The 19,710-nt window shown below is 36.4% G+C and overlaps 1 protein-coding gene across 19 annotated transcripts in view; it reads right to left on the bottom strand.

The window, feature by feature from the left end:
• The window catches only part of KCNMA1 (potassium calcium-activated channel subfamily M alpha 1), a 423,584-nt gene that overhangs the window by 6,796 nt on the left and 397,078 nt on the right, over nt 1–19,710 (bottom strand). For 6 of the 19 annotated variants that reach the window (XM_064430371.1, XM_064430370.1, XM_064430365.1 and 3 more), the window contains 5 exons: nt 18,443–18,556; nt 15,118–15,248; nt 7,727–7,921; nt 6,072–6,190; nt 4,088–4,312 (listed from right to left, as the gene is read on the bottom strand). In XM_064430371.1, the coding sequence (XP_064286441.1) occupies nt 4,088–4,312; nt 6,072–6,190; nt 7,727–7,921; nt 15,118–15,248; nt 18,443–18,556 (784 nt within the window). Of the gene's footprint in view, nt 1–1,937; nt 1,967–3,546; nt 4,313–6,071; nt 6,191–7,726; nt 7,922–15,117; nt 15,249–17,655; nt 17,740–18,442; nt 18,557–19,710 lie in introns of those variants that run through there. The other 13 variants (XM_064430352.1, XM_064430354.1, XM_064430351.1 and 10 more) reach the window with 4 other exon arrangements.

Below are 19,710 nucleotides of genomic sequence, written 5' to 3'. Positions count from 1 at the left end.
AAATAAATAAAAATTAATGGTTTTGTGTAACAATCATCCCCGCAGCATAAAAAAAGGATATAAATAATCAAAGTAAAAATATCAAAATACAGTTTTCCTCAACTTGTATAAGACTGCAGCAATTGTCTCCAAGAGATTTATTGCACTAGTACTTTAAAATTTCTATCATTAATTTTGGACTGAGTAGCAACTTAGAGCAAATGTCACTGTGAAACACCCTCTCTTCTTAAGTAGAGGCAAAGAAAATACTACCCAAACATAACACAAAGGTTTTGCTATATTTGTATTCTCACCATAATCCCAGGTTATCTTTCAACTGTTTAAAACATGCATTTTTTGTCTTCTGTGTCACTTGCAGTTTCAAATTAGTTTGCATGTATGTGTTTGTGTGTCTCCTCCCTGCATGTAACCATCTTGTTTATAACTAAGCTGAAAATTCTTCCATGTAATTTGTTCCTGTATGAGAAAGAAAAGTATTGGAAGTTTCTCCACCCACCTGCTCAGCACTTCTGTGTTTGGCAGATTAATATTTTGCATGTAGCAGGCAGTAAGAAATTTGCAGGGAAAGAGAGAATAAACTATTTTTCTATTAAGAACTTTATGTTCCTCCAGGCCAACTAAAATTTTGTGACAAAGATAATGTTCTGGATTTGTTCTTGTTTTTTTTTTTTTTTTAAGCTACCAAAATTCTTAGTTTTGACAATGGGAATTTCACTGGAAAATACCTGACTCTCTCTGTTTAGGTCAATGCCAAAAACCTGCATGTTTGCTAGACATGGTTTTGTGTCAACACTTAATCTCACTATGGACTTGGTTTCCAATGCTGAAACCATGATGGGACTGATATAAATGGTAGGACCTTCATTTAAAAACCTAAAATGTAACATCCTGACATTGGTGATACTTCTCCACTTTCAAAAACTATTCTACCATTCTACAGTGGTTGGCTGACTTGGGATAAAACAGGAGATTTCCTCTTCCTTTTCAATATAAACACCAACAGAAAGTATTTCTCTACTTATAACGACCAACCTCCATTAGTGCATCCATCTCAGAAAACCTTCATCACTATAATAAAGTATTTGATCAATCTGACTATAGTCAGCAGTGGAAATTGTAAACAACACCACTAAAATCAAAAGTTTTAGAATTCTAACTTCAGGATAGAGGACAGAGTTGGAGTAGACTTCAATGTAATTTGAAGAATTCAGATTTACCCCCATGTTAGATAGATATTGCTCTTCTGCTGTTCACAAAGTAGGCAAGTTACTTCTCTAATGTACATTGTTTATATTTTTTTTTCTATTTGAGCTGCTCTGTTATACAAATACTATTTTTTTGGATAAAAATCTTTATGTAGCATGTGACAAGTGGCTTCATATTACCACCCTCCCTTTCTCTGCTAAATGGAAAACAGATAAAACATTAATGGAAAAGCATTTTGGTGTCAAAGCCATTAACATTCTTCCAAAATGTGTAACTGCTCTCAACTATCTTCAATCAATTCTGCCAACATAAAAAGATGCTCATGTACATACATGGGGAATAAGAAAGTAGGGAGGGGAAGGTCGGAAAGAAATTGGATGAGGAAAATGGGAAATTAAAGTAATGTCTGCATCACGATAGGCATCTTCATTGAGCAGGAACCTGGGTGTTTACAAAAGGACACGTGCAATTAGAAAGGCAAGCAGATGAGAGGATAAAAAACAAAAAAGGGTTGAGAAACAGCAGCAGCAGCAGCAGCCAGTTTTACTTCTGGTTTGGTGGGAAAAAAAAGGCAAAAGAAAACCAACATAACAATCAACCAAACAAACAAACCAATAACTGAATAAAGTTTGTAACTATTTTTTTTAATTTCACAAGTTTTCACAAGGACAAAGTTATAGAGGGAAACCCACAGCAGTTGCTAGGTCATGCAGAACCATTAATTTTCATACCTTGGCCCATTCTATTCATCCTTGTTGCACTTTAGAAAAAGAAGTAAGCTATGTAAGTTTTACAATGCTTTTAAACTGTCATATTTCTGGTTGAGCACTTTAACTGGCACATCCTTGTAGCAATAAATATTCTGAGGGCAAAACATGATAACTTTCTTTGCAAAAAGGAACACGTGAATTTTTCTTTATGATGAAGAGCAACTGTAATAGTCTCATTTGTAGGGGAGCAACCATAATTTGCAATGTATTTCACTGATTGGACTTACAGCTGCGTTTGAATGCACACTCACACTTATGGACTGTATTCCAATCATTATGCTTAGCACTGCACAGTGGTATTCTCTGTAGCCCACTTACACGGTTCCAGGTTTTGTCAGTAAAAGTGCTTGGCTTTATTGTCAATTCACACAGCAAGCAAATCTTCAAAATTGTCATGCTTGGGGAAGGGGAAGGTAGAAGACAAAACTAACCATAAAAGCACCTTGATTGGGTTGGCAGTTACAATGCTAATCATTCCAAATCTAAATATTTTTCTGTCTGCATGCTTTCTTGCTGGATAGCCAGGGAAGAGGGGATGTGTTTCTGCCCTCCCTACCCTCGGAAACCCTCCATAAACCTAGAGCTAGCTGTATATTTCAAAATATACATTGGCTTCTGAAGTTTAAACCAAGGAAAAAAAAAAAGTAAAAGCAAGCCTGAACTATCATTCCTATGGCTGTCTAGGGCAGGTTCCTTTCACTATATTTAGTTCCCTGCCACAACTTTTTTTGGCTACATGTGTCATTGGTGACAATTTGCAAGAACTAAATTCTGGCAAGTGCACGGAACACGACGCCTCAGCACTGTGAATATTTCCAGCCCAGCCCTCTTCTTCTCCTCATTAACAGCCTGGGGCACAGCACCTTTTCTCCCCACAAGGGAGAGACTTAAAGGCACTCAGTTGTCTTCCCTGTATTCCTGCATACTGGCATGCACCTGTTGAAAAAAACAGGTGGAACATGCAGCAAGATTTCTGGAGGTTCTTCACATAGGACTCTTGTTGGAAGATTTATACGAACACTAACTTGGAAAAGTTAAACTACCATCTGGGGAAAGGAACAAAGTCCCTTGAGATCTGATATGTAAGCACAGAAAAATGCTTGCTCTTTTCTGAACATTATTTATTCTGTACATAAGGTGACTAATTCACCTTTTAAAGACGTAAAAGTCCCAAGAAGGCAGTTTTTAATGACTTACATCCAATATTTATGATACATATGGCTTTTTATCCCAAATGTCAAAAGTGAAAGAAAATATAGCTATTCATGTGGCAATATAAATAGACAGAATAATAATTTAATATGCAATTAGACTCTTTCTAAACTTAAATTAAACCATTGGAGTTGTAAAACTTCATGCCCCGACAATTTCAGTGTTAAAGGGAAAATACACCATCTCCAAAAGACTAGCATTTTAGAGAAAGCTCTTAAACAAGCAGAAAAGTCCCTGATATTGCTTTGGTATAAAGCAGATGTTTAGCAATAATATATACAAGGAGTGTAAGCCCTATATAATATAAGCTTTGAGAGTGAAAAATCAGCAGGGATTTTTTTTTTTTTTGGCATGGTTTTTGTTTTGGTTTTTTTGTTGTTTTTTTTTTTTTTTTTTTTTCCAATAGGAGAGTTTTATAAGCTTCAAATAAATGTATGAGCTCCTGTAAATATGAGTATTAAAAAAACCTACTGCAACATACATCAACACTTCTGCACTAAATGACTTTCTTTGTGTAACTCTGACATCAAGAGCAAGTGTTCATGTTAAATATACTCTATTTTCGGATATGTAGAGTAACTGCAGTGAGTTATTTATGTTTTCAGTGTGCCTATGGGTTTGGAATTCTTTTTTTATTCTCCCCTAGCATCATAAATAACTTTTGGTCCGTCTGCTTTGTTGCTGTTGTGCTTAAGGGTTTTATGGTGGTGAAATAAAAATGACAATCACATGCACACTGTCATACATATGCAAAATATGTGTACAAAAAGGGAGAACTCCATGGGAAAACAGGGAACATTACTGCTGGAAACATTAACCGGGGAGAATGGGTGGTGAATGCAAGTTTCACACACAGTGGGAGTAGATACACATATCAAAGTCTATCTTCCTGCACATACTTCTGTTTGTCCCGGGAATCTCTGCTCTTGGTGCGGTTCGGTCGGTTGGCTGTTGATGGGATGGAGTGAACTGATGAGCTCTTCTTGCTGGAAGAGTAGGAGGAATGGGAGGAATGAGAAAGGCTGGCTCGGGACTGGCCAGCGTTGTGGTCAAATTGCATCAAACAGAAGATCAAGTCCGTCGGCACAAGCTCAAATTCATATGGTGGGTTTGTGATAACGTAACTGGAAAGGAAGACAGAACAGAAAAAAAAAAGAAAGAAAAAGAAAATAGGTTTAGATTTATACTAAAAATTTCTTCTAGAGTTGTTAGCTCAGGAACACTTAGTCCAATTTTTCAATTTCTGTTTGTACCTAATATTAGCTCACATAATTCCCACTATGGTTTAGGATCTTTTTAAGCCAGCTGTCACTTTTTTTATGTTTTCTGTCAGACAGACATAATGCCTGAGAATTATGTTCTTCAAGTGATTCTTAAAATGATTTTTCAGAGGAAACCACCATACTAACCATGCTTCTTTCTCTGGTTGCACCATAATGCAATGACCCTAGAAAATATATATTGACAAAAAACAGTAACACACCCACCACAAACAGTATTTAAAAGAATGGCTGAAAAGCAGACAGAGGAGGATTTCACATGCAGCTTATTTAAATATATATTTAAATACATATCACATTTAAATACATATTTACATAGTTATTAAATATTTAAGTACAGTCAGTAGAACAAGGGATATAATTATTGGTTTGGATTGTGACTGTAGTTAAAACAAGTTAAGGAAAATACATCAATAACTTTATAGCGAGGTTAATTTTGTTCATTCACTCCACATGTACATTCATAGCCTCAAAGAGCATTTATAAAGAGAAATCTGCACATCCAAGAATCCAACATTGCTTAGTACAAATCCCAGGCCTGAAATAAAAACTTGCTCAATTTCAAGAATCCCCACCTTCACCTAATGGCCTTTCAGGGTATGAAGGACTTATAGAGCAGCTGCTAAATTTTTTCATGCATGTGAAAAACAGATTTGAGCGAGGAAATGGGCATTTTCTGTCCAAGCAAGAAATGAGTAAAAATTGAACATGAAGCTCATGACTTCGTTTCAAATTAATTCAATGCTCATAAGAAATCTGCTTAGCTGCTTCAGGGACAGAGGTCCCTTATTAAGCCAACAAATAATCCCAAGTATAGTAACTACAGTGTAAATCTAAACTGCAACTCAATTTTTCTACCCAATTTATTCAAATTCTTACAGAAGAAGCTGCTTTGGTGGGCTGCAGTGCTGTTTACTGCCATGTTCACCCAATAATGATGCTTTCTGTAGAGCATGAAACAGTAACAGATGGTAGATTTGTGATACTTCTGGTATGGGTCTGTGTGTGTATTTCTAGGAAGCACTTAATTAAGACACATTTCAAGCAAGCTGCTAAATGGCCTTCAGTTTGCAAAGATGGAAATGTGTCTGCTCTATTTAAAGCACTAAGGTCAGGCTTGGTGCTACTGAAGTAAAAATGTAGTCTACCAAGAGAAGGGCTTCCATTTACTGGAAGAAATTATGCTTAGACACAGATGGTACTGATGGGAAGCCCACAGGAGTATTATTTGAGCATTCAGAAAAAGACTAGCTACTGTAATTTAAATTATTATCCCACAACTTAGAGTTGATTGATATAAGGGAGCTGAAGTCCTTTCCTTGCAGGCAAACAGTGGATCAGCATAGAGCAAACAAGCTAAAGATACACTCTGGAAATTTAATTTAAAAATTTTGAATAAAATCAGCTGACAACTTACACTGTGATATCCAGCTTATGATTTAAAGTCAGATAGAATCATGGTAATATCCTCAAAGAGGATTGTGGAAAAGTTATGCAAAAATGGAGCAAGGTCTTTTTTATATTTACTAAAGGCACTGGGTTTTTCCTTGCTGAGAAGACTGAAGTGCAGTGAAGCAGAGATGTTCTGAAAGACCAGACTCACCGTTTAGTGCATTGGCTGGGAGTACTTAGATGTGCATCCCTTAATCGATAAATTCCAAAGCAAAGCATATTGTATGTTTTCAGTGCTTTACAAAACAGATCTCCATAACAACCTCCATCCTAGAGGAAAGAGAGGAGATTAAATAAAAAAAGAGAATAGCGCATTTTTTTCCTTTCTTTTCTCTGTTAACACAATATCAGGGAACAAGTTGTGCAGTATGAACTTATTAAAAAAAAGACAATGTATAGACAGTCTGTTGTTTGTCTCAAATGAGAGCCTTTTACCCAAGGAAATGAATAATCTAAATGTTTTATTTCAAATAAGTAACCATGTAAAATGATGACTGTTATTTGGGAGAGCCTTGGTCCATAAAATAATGGCAAATTGGAAAGAGTGAGTGATTTGCTTTAAGCTGGAAATCTAAATTTTGGTACCAGACAATGCAAGTTCTACAAATTACATTAACTGTGGTATTAAAATTGTTAGTATCTTTCACCCTTTCTTGGCAGCAGTCATACTGTCATCCAGACAAAAAAAAAAACTCATGAGGAGCACAACAGAAATTAGAGTCCTATGGGTTCAAAGGGATAATAAAATATCTGCTGCTGTAAAATAATGACTAAGTGTATGATTAGCAAAAAAGTAAGTTTAGATTTGTTCATTTGTACATCCAAAATAGCAAAACTTAAGTAATCATGAGAGTTAATGCATTCTGCCTTCATAGATGTAGTGCAGTTGAGGCTCTGGCAATTGGGTGTTGCTTATTGTATTTGTGGAAATGTTAAGCTGCATGCCAAAGAGTTTTGATGTGCTTCTAGTCTCAGCTGCAGCTACACTGCTATATCAGATGAAAGGCTGTAGGCATCTATCTGTGTACTCTTGCTCTAATCTTTAAACTGGGATTCCCTGTCATTTCTGTGAAGAAGGTAATTCCATTCTTTTGGGACAGAGCTGGTCAACACAGGGTTAATTTAAGAAACATAAAATCCAACATCATCATCAAAGCAGAGTGGGTGTTTTGGGATTACCTCAAGATTTCAAAATGTGGCCAGAAAACATTTCTAGATATTTTATTTTTATATGATGCATTATTTTTAAAAGATCATTTATTTGGTTTGGGGTTTGAAATTTTTTTGCTTGTTTTTTGACTTCACCCTTAGAACAGTGCAGTCAAATTATTAGAAAATTAGGATTTCATAAGAATTTTAGTTCATCCAAAACCAGCAGAAACCAAACCTTACAACTTTGTTTTCAAGCTAATAAGCAGATTTTAAGAACTAGAAGCTCTGTGAAAACACTAAATAAGCTTATCAAAACCCAAAAATGGTATATCTATACATATTGAATATATTTAGAATTCATTATTGCTATAATGGTTATATCATCAGCTCATCTATCTCTTCAGCTGACAATGAAGAGCCACAGCATTTTCTGTATGAATATGCAGGCAAGAATCCTGGGCAGTCATATAGCTTCTTAAAAAGGTAAAGAGCAAACCTGGCACTCCATGCTATAAATTTTTAAACAATCCAAAAGTTCTATTAAATTCAATAATAGAAATTATATGCTTATTGAGATAGATTTCTCACTCAGTCTGAGAGAAAGCTAACAAAGCACAGACCAGCCTTGGTCCTGCATTTCCCTCATGATCTTACCCCTAGGTCTGCAAATGGCCCATCATACAAAGCCAACTGAGCAACTCGACACCTGTCCCTGTTTGCAAGTGTCTGGGGCGTGCTGTAACCTCCTCTCAATGCATTTTCCTCAGCAATCAGTGCTTCCAGCTCTGGTGTGGCTCCTCCTGTTACCAATGTCCGTATCAGTGTGAGGATATTGTCATTGAAGTATGTCTGCAGAGATAAAAGAAAGCTCTTTAAGCAAACACCATTAAAGTCACAACTGAAGACATCCAAATTACAACTTTTCCGGGTTTCTGCTGTTTAAAGTTCTTGGCTGTCTCTTCAAATAATTTTATATAGAAAGTGAAAAGACAGCAGCCTCCAATTACTCTATTTTCTTCTATCCCATTAGGCTCCTATACTAGATCCTTCCTTTTAAACACCAATTCAGGCTGATTTTTATTAAAGTACAAAAATTTGAATGATTTATGTTTCCTATAATTGGTGTTAGTAGTGATGCAATGACTGCTTTCCTTCTCATCGCCCTCATGTCTAATAATGGGCTTTAGGACATGTAATTGTAAAATTCAGACCACATTTAAAGCTTACACAGGCTAGATTGCCTTTTTACTCTTGTCACCAATTCGTTGGGGAGCTGCCTTTGTGCTGCAAATGTCATTACTTATTACTGTGGCTGGACTCTAGCAGTCTAACCGATGTATTGTACTAAACATCTTATTACGAGACTTGACAGTGTTCAGACATAAGCATGTATCAATTAAACATCTTGAGTTCATTCCAGATAAATGTATGATGAGTTTGGGATCCTGGTGGTCCTTTTAAAAAACTCTAGGGTATAGGGTAAGTGTGGTTTATTAGGGAAGATTTACTCCACACTGACATTTTGCCAGCATCTGTAGCATTGCTGGTCTGTCAGGCAAACAATGGGTATTTAAAATATTAATTTAAATCCAGATGAATGACTTTCAAGTTCACTTAAAAGTATACTGGTATAGTTCAGACATACTCAGTTAAACATCTGCAAAGTATTGTAGTGGGCAAAAAAAAAAAAGAGTTGAACAAAAAAAAGGAAAGACTGTCACTTATAATGTCACCAGTGCTTGAGTTTTCAGAAGCTTTGTAAGTGCAGGGAACATAAAAGGAAAAAATGAGCTCACTGTAGAGTACACAGGATTGACATTACTGGATTTCTGGATTTTGTTGAATTTAGGACTTAGAACAAATGTCTGTAATCCATCCAAGTAAAAATGAATAGTGAATTCTCCAGCAGTGCTTGTTGCCTAAAGACTTTTATTTTTTTTAAACAGTACTTTTCAATGAAATTCATTGCTCTAGCCATATAATACAACTGTATTTAATACATGGGTAAACTGAGGTAGAGGTTGAAATATTTTATCCTGAGATCAAAAAGCAGAACTGGCTTCCTATCCATGTTACTTTGATATTCTTTCTTTGTATAATGAAACTTCAGTTTCATTGTTTGCTGGAGATGACAGATAAAACAGAAGAAAATGAGTTCTACGCAGCAATGTTTTTCACTTTACATTGAAGTTTCCTAACTTCAAGCTTCTCTGCTTATTTACATAGGCATATATGCCATTCACCTGTTGACTAAATTAAAATGAGAGGAACATATTCTTATTGTTATACACGCCCTAAAGCAAATATTTGCATCTCGTCAACTCCAATTATTTAAATTAACCTGGGTAAGGCACTACATATTTTAACCACAAAGCATATTGTAAGGAGTAGTCTGACATGAGCAGAGGTTCACGAAGATTCAGCCAGTCTAAAACAACAGCTAATCTCAAATCAGCTCTTACACATGTGGATGCACTGGGTAACAATTCAAGTGTAATACTCAAACCTCTCTTAACTTATAGAAAAATCAATGTGACCCCTTGCAGGAGTGTAAGTCTGGAGCGATTACATGATGTTTAATAGGAATTGCCACTGTGAGAGAGAGAAGACATTCAGGCATGATTGTTTATTTTTCAATTACTGCTTCCTTGTTGTCCCTGAGATGAAATCAGTCCCCATCTTTGGCAACTCTTTGCATCGTGCTGTACCTCTAAGGCAAAGCTAAGACCCTTATTAGCAAAGGAAGCAGCATTTATTGTGGAACAATGGCTTAATTTGGGTTTCACACCATGACTGATGTGGATAGCACCATTCAATCAGATGGATGAGTGCAGCCAAAAGATGTTTCTTGGATTTGTTTGGTTGTTTTTTTGTTATCATTGGGAGAAGAGATTCCAAGTTTCAGGACAAATTGCTGCAGCATTGTATCTGATCAGAAAATGTCCAACCATAAGCAAAAAAACATGGGTGAATAGGAAGCTGTAACTTCTCACCTTCTGCTAAACAGGGTTGCTTCCTTCTGTACTAAAGTATTTAGCACTCAAGAAAAATCTGTCTGCCCATGCTTTTGATTGTCACAAAAATCAGACTCCTTATAACATCTTGCCAGTTTGGAACTAGGTGAATACTGAAAAGCTGAACTAGCTGATATCCATTTCCTATAGAATAATAATACACTGATATTAATTTGAGAGTGATCTTCTACTTGCTCTGTGGGAGGGTACATGGCCTGAATATGCCAGTACTTATAAGAAACTGATCTACAAAATGTCTTTGGAAAGGTGCTGTTGTACTTAAAGTAACAAGGCACTTTCCAGTGATGGAAAAGAATCCCTTTTGTTGAGTGTAAAATCAAAACTGAAGAAATACTTGTTTGCTCTTGTCATTAACCAACTCCCACATTAGACATGTGTGTGATCCCACTTTAATCAGCACCCGGAATGAGAATATGAAATAGGTGTATTCTAAACACAGGAAAAAAGAAATGCATCATAGACACTGAAACTGAGTAAATAGCAAGGAAATAATGACACAGATATCTGAGCTAGCAGTGCCACCTAGCCATTGCTTTGGAATTGTAGTGCAGCGCTTTCAAATGTTTCAAGGATGCTTTCCCATTTGTTCAATCATTTTTAAAGTATAATTACCAGAGTGCTTATGTTTTGCAGTTAATGTTGTCATGTCTTTTAAACTAATTGGTCTTCTACAGAAAATTTAACTGAAAATTAGCACATCTTTTAATAATATTGCTTTAACTTTAATAGCACTTTGCCTTTCATTTATAATTACACTAAAATTGTCATTTTTCAAGTTATATCTGCCTTTTTTGTCTTTGCTAGTGGGTTTTTAAATGAATTTCTTTTAAGAAGACTCCTCCTCCTCCTCGACTACCTGTGGTTTTTAACCTCACTTTCAAACAAATATTTTAAGTTGTTTTTCTCATTCAGGAGTAATAATATATATCCAAACCTGAGGAATGACTGAGCTAATATCAGTAATTCATACCAATAACAAAAGGGTTTTGAGACAGAATAAACAGCAGACAATAAATTACAGCATTTCACCATTTGAAAAATCTATTAATTCTTAAACTATTGTCCAAACTTTAAAGAAGTTTGGGACACTAAGTTACAAGATGCTGCTTACTAATTCTCTGAACAGAATTGCATGAAAATAGTCTTGTGTTCATATCAAAGATTAGAACAGTTTATTTTCTGTATAAATAAGACTGTGAGGATCCCTTAGGGAGAATTCTTGAGTACGGGACATAATTTTTAACTGTTTTAATGATTTTCTTCCATTCCGTACTTTTTTTTTTTATATGAAGAAAAAGGAGGATTTGGTAATACAGAAAACAATCAAGACCTGAGGTTCTAGCACAAGCAAATGAATTCCAGGGCAGTGAATGTTAAGTGGTGCTCGAGATCCTTGTTTCCAACAGTCCCTGGGGTCTGCTGCAGTGCTGGGTGTGGGAGGGACACCAGCCTGCCAGAACCAATGCAGTTCTCGTGTCTTCAGTGCCAAAAGGAGGAACAGGGAGGCTTTGGCTCTCAGGCCAGCTGCTCAAACCTTTGAAGGTACTGTGTGCTGAAAACTGGTTCCCTGCACATACAGGAACTATCTCAACAAGACCCAGAAAGAAGTCCTCCTGTTCAAATACTTGAACAGCTATGTGTGTGTGTGTATCTATATATATATATAGATATATATATATGAGCTATAACTTTTCTATAGCTGAAGATAACATTTTTGAAAACCAGTTACATAAAAGATGCTTCCAACCCCACACTTTTTAGTTACATTTCACTTGGTGATGAAGGCATGCTCTGCTTTTCAAAAGTGGTGTTGCCTTGAGACTGACAGACAACGTGTATTATTTCCCTGGGTTTACATATGCTACGACAAAATAAATATTAATATATCATTTAAGTACCTGATGGCAGTAGATGTCTCTTCAAAGACATAGTAATGATTAGCTGGATCATTTTAACAATAGCCACTGCCACAGTTAAAACATGAAGCAAGGCCAGAGCCTTCCCACAGGGCACAGTAAAGCTCTCGAACCAAACCTGGTGAGATCACTGCTACCAACTCATCAAAAACACTGTGCAGGTTTTGAGCTTGTTATTGTCCTCTGAGCAATGGTGTTTGAGCTACTGCACTCTGAATCCTGGGCTTGTGGAAAATATTGCCTTTGCTGCAAAGCCAAACTGTGTGTAGATAACCAGTACATGGCACTTGGAAAACTGAACTACATTAAGCCTTTTACCTTTGAAATAAGGAAATAACAGAAAATTTCAAATTCAAAATGTCCAGTACTGTCATCTTATAGAAAATAATGCTAAACCAGCAGAACATAAAGATCTCTAGCACTCAGATTTGAACTAGAAAGCTACCACATTTTGTAATCTGTGATTCGTGAGTTGGGTTTAAGGCACTACTTCAATATTATAAAGCTATGAAAAATAAAATAATAATTAAACACTGATTAGTAGTGTAGAATTATTTTTATTATTATTATTATTATTATTATTATTATTGTCCAATAACTGAATACTTAAGGAAATTATTTTAAATATATTTTGTAGCTTTTTTCCCTATACATACATCTATATACATGTTTCAAATGACCCACAGGTCAGAAATAATACCATGGTTATGATTTGACTTTCTAATCTTTCTTGCACTTGTTTACTACAAAACCCCACTACTGTGGGAAGAGATTTGTTCTTAAAGGAGCAGTTCATGAACACTTGCGTTGTACACTACATAAAGAATTTTCATTACAGATATATCAACAGAGATTATGAGTTGGAATTTTTCTATCAAAAATAAGCAGTAAAACCAACTGAATCACTAAATAAATAGAATAATGAACTATATACTTGTCTTCAAGTGAGCTGGCAAAAGACAGCAGAGTGAACATTATATACTTCTTACAGAATTCCTGTGCAATTAATAGAATGAAAGCATGACTACAGATCCCACAATTCAGCTAGGATTTGGGGTTCAGTTTCCCATGCTGGCAGGTATGAAGTTAGACTCATTAAATAGAAGCTGTTTGCTAAAAGCAAATGTACTTTAGGAAAAAAAGAAAATAAAGGTAAAAATTAATATAGTGAAAACAGATTAGTTTGTGTGAGAAACACTCTTTTCCTTGGAGAAGAAGTAAAAGTCTTCCCCATGAGAATACAGATTGTAAAGGAATACATGTCACACATTTTACACTTTCTAGATGGTCAGGAAGAATTGTACTTTTCCAATTCCTTGCTGGGCCTTAGAGGAATAAAGAGAAAATAACACTGCCACTGATCAGAAAGCTGGTGAAAGAAAAGACAGGATAGTGAACAATTCTAACTGACTGAATCCTTGCCTTTCTTCATGATTATTATTTTTTTAAGTAGAGAATTTTCTACTCCTGTTATCACATTTCTCTGGCTTCAGGTTGCACTGTCCCTGACACATAATATGACCACTTGGACATGAAAATGTTTAGGAAAAGGACTTTAGAATGGAACTGCAAAAACAGAGGGGCATGTTGTCCAAAACTAAGAGTTATTAAAAGCTAGCAATAATGAAAAACATTAGAATTTCTGAACAGGCATGTTGTACCTATTTTTCATTGCATCAGTATTATTTACTTGAGACACTTTTTCACAAGGAAGCAATGATGTCCACAGTATCTCACTCTTTCTATGGCAGCCAGAAGGATTAACCCTACTTTTTTCTTGATTCTGAAGTTCCCTACTGAACAATACATTCAGAGACATTGACTTAGATAATAATGGCAGTAGTTAAACAGCTCTAAGTAACGTTTGGAACCTTCATGATAAATTATTCCCATTTAGAAAGTGAATATGCAAAATTTATAGATAGAGATTTTAATTAGAGAAGGTACAAAGTTTAGGAGTCCTTGAATAGGTTTTCTGAATTTGTCACATCTACAAAATATTGTAAATAGCTTTCATGAAAAGCATTGTCTGAGGTTATTGAAAACTTCTAGGGTATTAGAATAAAATTTTATCTGTGTAGACTCATTTATCTGTGGATATAACATATGGAAAATATAGCAGCGAAAACTGCAAAATGCAGGTACATAAATATGAAATAAAATAAAATAATAAATCCTAAAGGTCACTATGAATTCTTCTTAAAAGCAAAAAGTTTCATTCTGAGTTCAGGTAAAGGTCAGGCTTGGCTCCTTTAGAGAAACCCATCTGCTCATATACAGCGTTACTTGGGTTCTACAACAGATCTTTCCCAGCACAATGGAACATTATTCCATGGTGAGCTCAGAAAGCCCGTGCTCAGATTTTAAACAAGACTGTGTCCTTGCTATATCAGCAGAGTTTAAGGTCCCTCTGAATGAAGTGTAGCTCACACAGAGAAAGACTGGTCTGAGAACTTAGCCAGTATGAGGAGGATGAAAAGGAGCATGACTGAGGGGTTTGCTTCAGAACTGTGCTATGCCTGCAAAACAAAAGCCCCAGTGCAGACATAACCAAAGGCCACCATCTGTAGTTTCTGGCATTCACTGAAGTTCTGATTAATAAGAAAATTCATATGAAAAAGAGGATAACCTCTCTTCACACAAACAGAGTTCATGAGATGTGTACAATGTCTTTCATGGAGTCCTATCAGTGTCCCCCAGCACTCATACTCAGAGCATTGCTCATAGCTACAGGAAATTAAAAGCTCAAGACACAGTTGATGTTGTCTGACAAGAATGGTGAGCACAGGGACTGACACACTGCATTTGAGTCTGGATTTTAGGCAGAAGGGACAATTTTTTTTTGAAAGCATGAACCTTAAAACCTGACATGAGACTGTTTCCTTACAAAATTGTGGACACATGACAGTCCTAGATATCTCAGTTATAGTCTCCGTGTCCAACTAAGAAAATAACCTAGCTTAGGCTCTGAAATTCTCTTGACACCTAAGAAAAAAAGCATCTTCTCCTGCCTACCTTTGGATAAGATTCTACACCTTCACACTCTTTCACAGCAAGTCTGACAGAAGGGAATGAAAAGGATTCGTTTGCTTACCGCGCTCATGAGAGAGTCCAGCACGCTGACAGCAAATGCGGTTCCACAAGCAAAAGGCTGCGTGAGATACAGTTCTGTGTCGGGGTCATCATCATCATCTTGGTCCAAGAACTGAACATTTGAATCATTTACTGAAAATAACAATAATAACATTAAGAGTGAAATTGAAAGGTGTTTCTGGGTCACCAGCATGTGACCTTACACATCACACAGCCAAAGAAAAAGAAACGGCATATGTCTGGAAACACAGACTTGTGTCTTTGACGTCACTGAAAATGAAATCAAGATGGATGTGAAAATGTGCATTTAAAAATCTGTTGCTTGTTATCTTGCTCGTAAGAGGTGACACTCTTGCTCTTGACAGGTTCCTATCCCTTTCCTGTAAAGCAGCTTCGTGGCACCAGTTGCCTGTGCTCAAAATGAGATATATTATAAACTTGTATATTGAGACAATCTTGGTATATTGGCGGGGTACAGTGGCTGAGGTTGTATGCATGAACAGTTAATGTGAAATGCTATCACAAGATACAAAATTAGAACCCCATTGTAAAATAGAGGCTGTCAATAAAATTCTGATATAGCCCACAGGCATCTGTTAGATGTGCTGCTGTGATTCTAACTAGAGTGGTGTTAATGCACTTAGGGCTCAAAAGAGAATAAACTGTCCCTTTAACATGCATCTATCTGAATGAATGAGCAGTTCTCTTGCAGCACTGCCTTTTGTTCAAATATTTGTCTCTATAACTTCACTTTCTCAGCCACGAATTCTACATTAGCCAGTGTGAAAAAGAATCTAAATCAGGCTGGTTTAGAGAAAAGCCCAAATAAAGTAGTATTTGTCATTTTGACTTTCTCTGGCATTTCATTGTCACAGTTAAGCCCTCTGCCTCCAACTCATTCCAACTAAAAATAGTTGTTTCCTTGAGATCAGTGTATCAAGTGGATCATATTTCATGAAATATTTCATTTCCATATTAGTCTCCCTCAGGCATGAAAGCACAGACTGCTTAGCTATGCCATTGAAATACCCTTCAACTTACTAAATGACAAATTAATTTCAGTTCCCATGCAAGAAAGGGAAATGAAAAACTTTCTGAGCATTTGAAACTGCACACACTGATGATATCCCTATTCCCCATGTGAACACATCTCCTGAGCCAACCCAGCAAACTTTGAAAATAACATGAGAACTGCTGTTAACTTGATCAAATATCAGCTCTGGACTTCTAAAGTCAGAAATTTTTCTGCCTGCTATTCTGATCTTCCTTCTTATGCAATTTCAATCCTTCCCATATAGTTTTCTTGTACATTGACTCCTTTTCCAAACTCTCTATTCTACTGTGCTTACTATGTTTAACTTAAAAAACAAGAATTACTGCAGATAAAGCCTCAATATAGCTGTTTAAATGAGATGAGGATGGAATTTAAAATTCTTGCCTTTGCACTCCCTGATGTAATTGTTAAAACATAACACCCTAGTACTGTAATAAGATAAATGTTCTGCCCTGGGAATCAGAAGACATCAATCCAAGAAAACACCAGGATCACAATACTTCTTTTTTTAGTACAACACCTCTCAATTTTATCTCCAGATTCTTAAGCAATATAGTATTTGAAAGCCTGCTGTATCAAAATGTACTTTGTGAACAGCTTGTACCTCAGTTTAATTTGCTAGTTGAGAGAAGGCACTATACACAGTGGCGCTCATTTTCCACTTCCATCTGGCAGACTAACACCTGACTTAGACACCGTGCTAGCCAAGCGTGGGGTCAGCTCCTGAGCTACTAAAAACCTCTCATGAATTCTGCAGGTGTGTGTTTATCCTCAGTATCTTTATCTTCCTGATGCAAGGTAGCACAGTGGGATTTGTGGGCCAGGAGAGCTGGGTGCAAACAGGTGGTGCTGTGCCATAGGGAAAGGCTCATCAAACGCTGCTCCAAAGGCTGGTGAGAGCACTCTGTGTTGAGAGGGAACCATGCAGGAGCTTGGCTGCTCCTCTACAGCTTCAAAACCTGAGCTTCTGAGAAAAAGCCTTATTCTACAAAATAAACAAAAAAAAAACAAAAAAAACAGCCTGAGGGAAAGTATGATGCTTGGGGTTTTTCTGGTATCTTTTACTTCTTCTTGGACTTCCTGTGAAAAGCTGCTAAGGCATGTCCACCAAATTGACAACAGGCTGAAGTAACAAAAAGAAAGAGAAAGAAGAGAGAAAAGGAGAGAAAAATTGGTGTAGGAGAGTGAGGGCCAGGGAGGTGGGGACTTAGGCCAAAAAAATGAATTGGTGAGAGGGTGCTATGAAAACAGCCGGCAGGTCAGACGAGTGTGATCAAAGGTTTACTGATGCTGCGTGAAAAAAATCATTAAGAAGACCAGAACAAGACAGTCAATTTCAACCAGAACCACAAATAAAACACATTCAAAGCAGTGCCATGAGGGTAGCCCCTCTGATACAGCCAGATAAATAAAGGAAAAGCTGATGACAGTAAGAACAACAACAGAAAATAACACAGTGATGTGAAGGAAAAAGGCACTTCTTACCCAGTTCAGTTATCATTAGAATGTGGGTTCCACTGTTTTTTTCCTGACTGATTGAAACCAAAGGCAGAAGTTTGCCAGGCTTAGCTAGTAAGTAAAGTATTTAGGGGGAAAAGAAAGTACAGAAAGAGAATAAAGTAAGGGAAAAAGACAGGTAAGGCTCTAAAAAATAAAACCGAAAAAGAAAACAGAAGGACAAAGGACCACAAATCAAGTTTGTATTTGCCATGAAAAAAACAGAACAGCTTCTGCACTTCACATCACACCGCTTGACAACATAAATACCCACAGCTAGAGTGGAAATCAGAGTCTAGTTACCTACCATCATCATATTCTCAGGAGTGAAATATCTCATACTATTATACAGAGTTTGGTTACACATGATTAAATAGTTTTGGACCATGAAGAAATAAACAAATGGCCTCTTACAATTGATTAAATGCACAGGAAATATCTGCTTATACTTACTCTGGCCTTTTTCCTTTTCTAACCTTAGCCCAAAGACCCCTGCTTGTTTGTTACACTATGCAAAAAGCATCTTGTCTGATAGAATATTTATTTAAGAAAATGGAGAAAACCCAAAGGAGGGAAATATATTTCAGTTATTCAAATAAAGTGAACCAACTGTTACTAAACTTTCTTTGGAGAGAGTAATTTAAAACAGTTATCAAAAGAGAAAATGTAACAGTGTAAGATCCAGTATGGGTAATTTTTCTGTATCTGCATAACAAGGAAAGTGGGAAAAAGACATAGGAATGTATATGGAAGGACAAATTTTAGCTTTTCTTACCTAGCTCTGTTATAATAGGGATGTTGGCTCCTGTTGTAATGGAGGGTTGACGTAAAAGGCCATGGACTGGACTATTGTCTGGAGATGTCCTATCCATCCCAGGAGGTGTAAAGCCTAAAAGAAAAAAAAATAGAGGAAGTTTACAGAGGACAAACTACACAAAAAGTAAAAGAATTCCAAAGCAAACACCTTTCCTTAAACAGCAATTAACATTTTAAAGAGCACTGTTTGTAAATGGTAATACAACCATGAGGAACAAACTGCTTCCATTAGTCCGTTCCCGGTTTTATCAGAAATCAAGATTTAAAATTATCTGTCTTCCAAGAGCGCTACCACCCACACGATAGGGTTTTTGTAATTTTTGTAATTTCTGTGTACCATTTATAATATGCATTTCTATGAGGACTACAATTGTAGGAATACTGGGATGGAAGGGTCCACTCTACAAGACAAAAATATAGGATGAAAGGAAAAAGACACCGGTTTTCAAATGCTATGTGAGAGGACTGCTTGAAAAGAACTGGAAAGAGTGACAATTTGAAGGAAACAAAGGTGGGAGAAGAAACATGTTGGAAGGCACTCACAGAAAAAAAAAAATCTGGAGACCAGCAACATTCACCCTTAAAAAAGACTGTTTCCAGCCAGATTCTGTAGAGTTTGAAATTGAGCTCTTGACATTGAGGAGTGGTTTTTATCTTTTTTTTTCCCTTCTTCTTCAAACAAATAATACCCAAGCAAAACCTTTTGGAGTTTGGTTCTAAGTACTGAAAAAAATGGGTAGTTATACAAAAGCCCATGCAATAGCAGGACTGGAAATTCACCACTGAGACTAATGCATTCCATCCCCTTTGTCCAGTAAAGCTATAGAAAACATGGGAATGCTCACTTAATGCCATTGCAGAAGTGATGGTAAAGCTACAAAGTGACTTATGATTTCATATAGACCAATATCATGGCAGCATTTTTAAACAAATATTTGTCTGCTAGGAATAAAATTGAGCCAAGCTTACTTTAAACCACACTTTAAAAAAAAAAGACATTCCATTTTTTTTTTGCCTTATTATTCCCAAGTTATTTGACTTCACACCTGACATCCCGGTGACAGACTTTTGGTCCTTTGTCACTAGTGCTGAATTCTCCATACACTTATTCTCAACTAATCACAGCCAAATTCATTCCTGACTTAAATTCACTATCCTCTTGCAGTGTGGAAGTTGTTTTGCTCCATTAAATTCATTGATACATTCACCTGGTACTGAATTCAGAGG

Source organism: Passer domesticus, chromosome 8, assembly GCF_036417665.1.
Source record: "Passer domesticus isolate bPasDom1 chromosome 8, bPasDom1.hap1, whole genome shotgun sequence".
Taxonomy (NCBI): domain Eukaryota; kingdom Metazoa; phylum Chordata; class Aves; order Passeriformes; family Passeridae; genus Passer; species Passer domesticus.
This window is presented reverse-complemented; position numbering and strand designations above follow the sequence as displayed.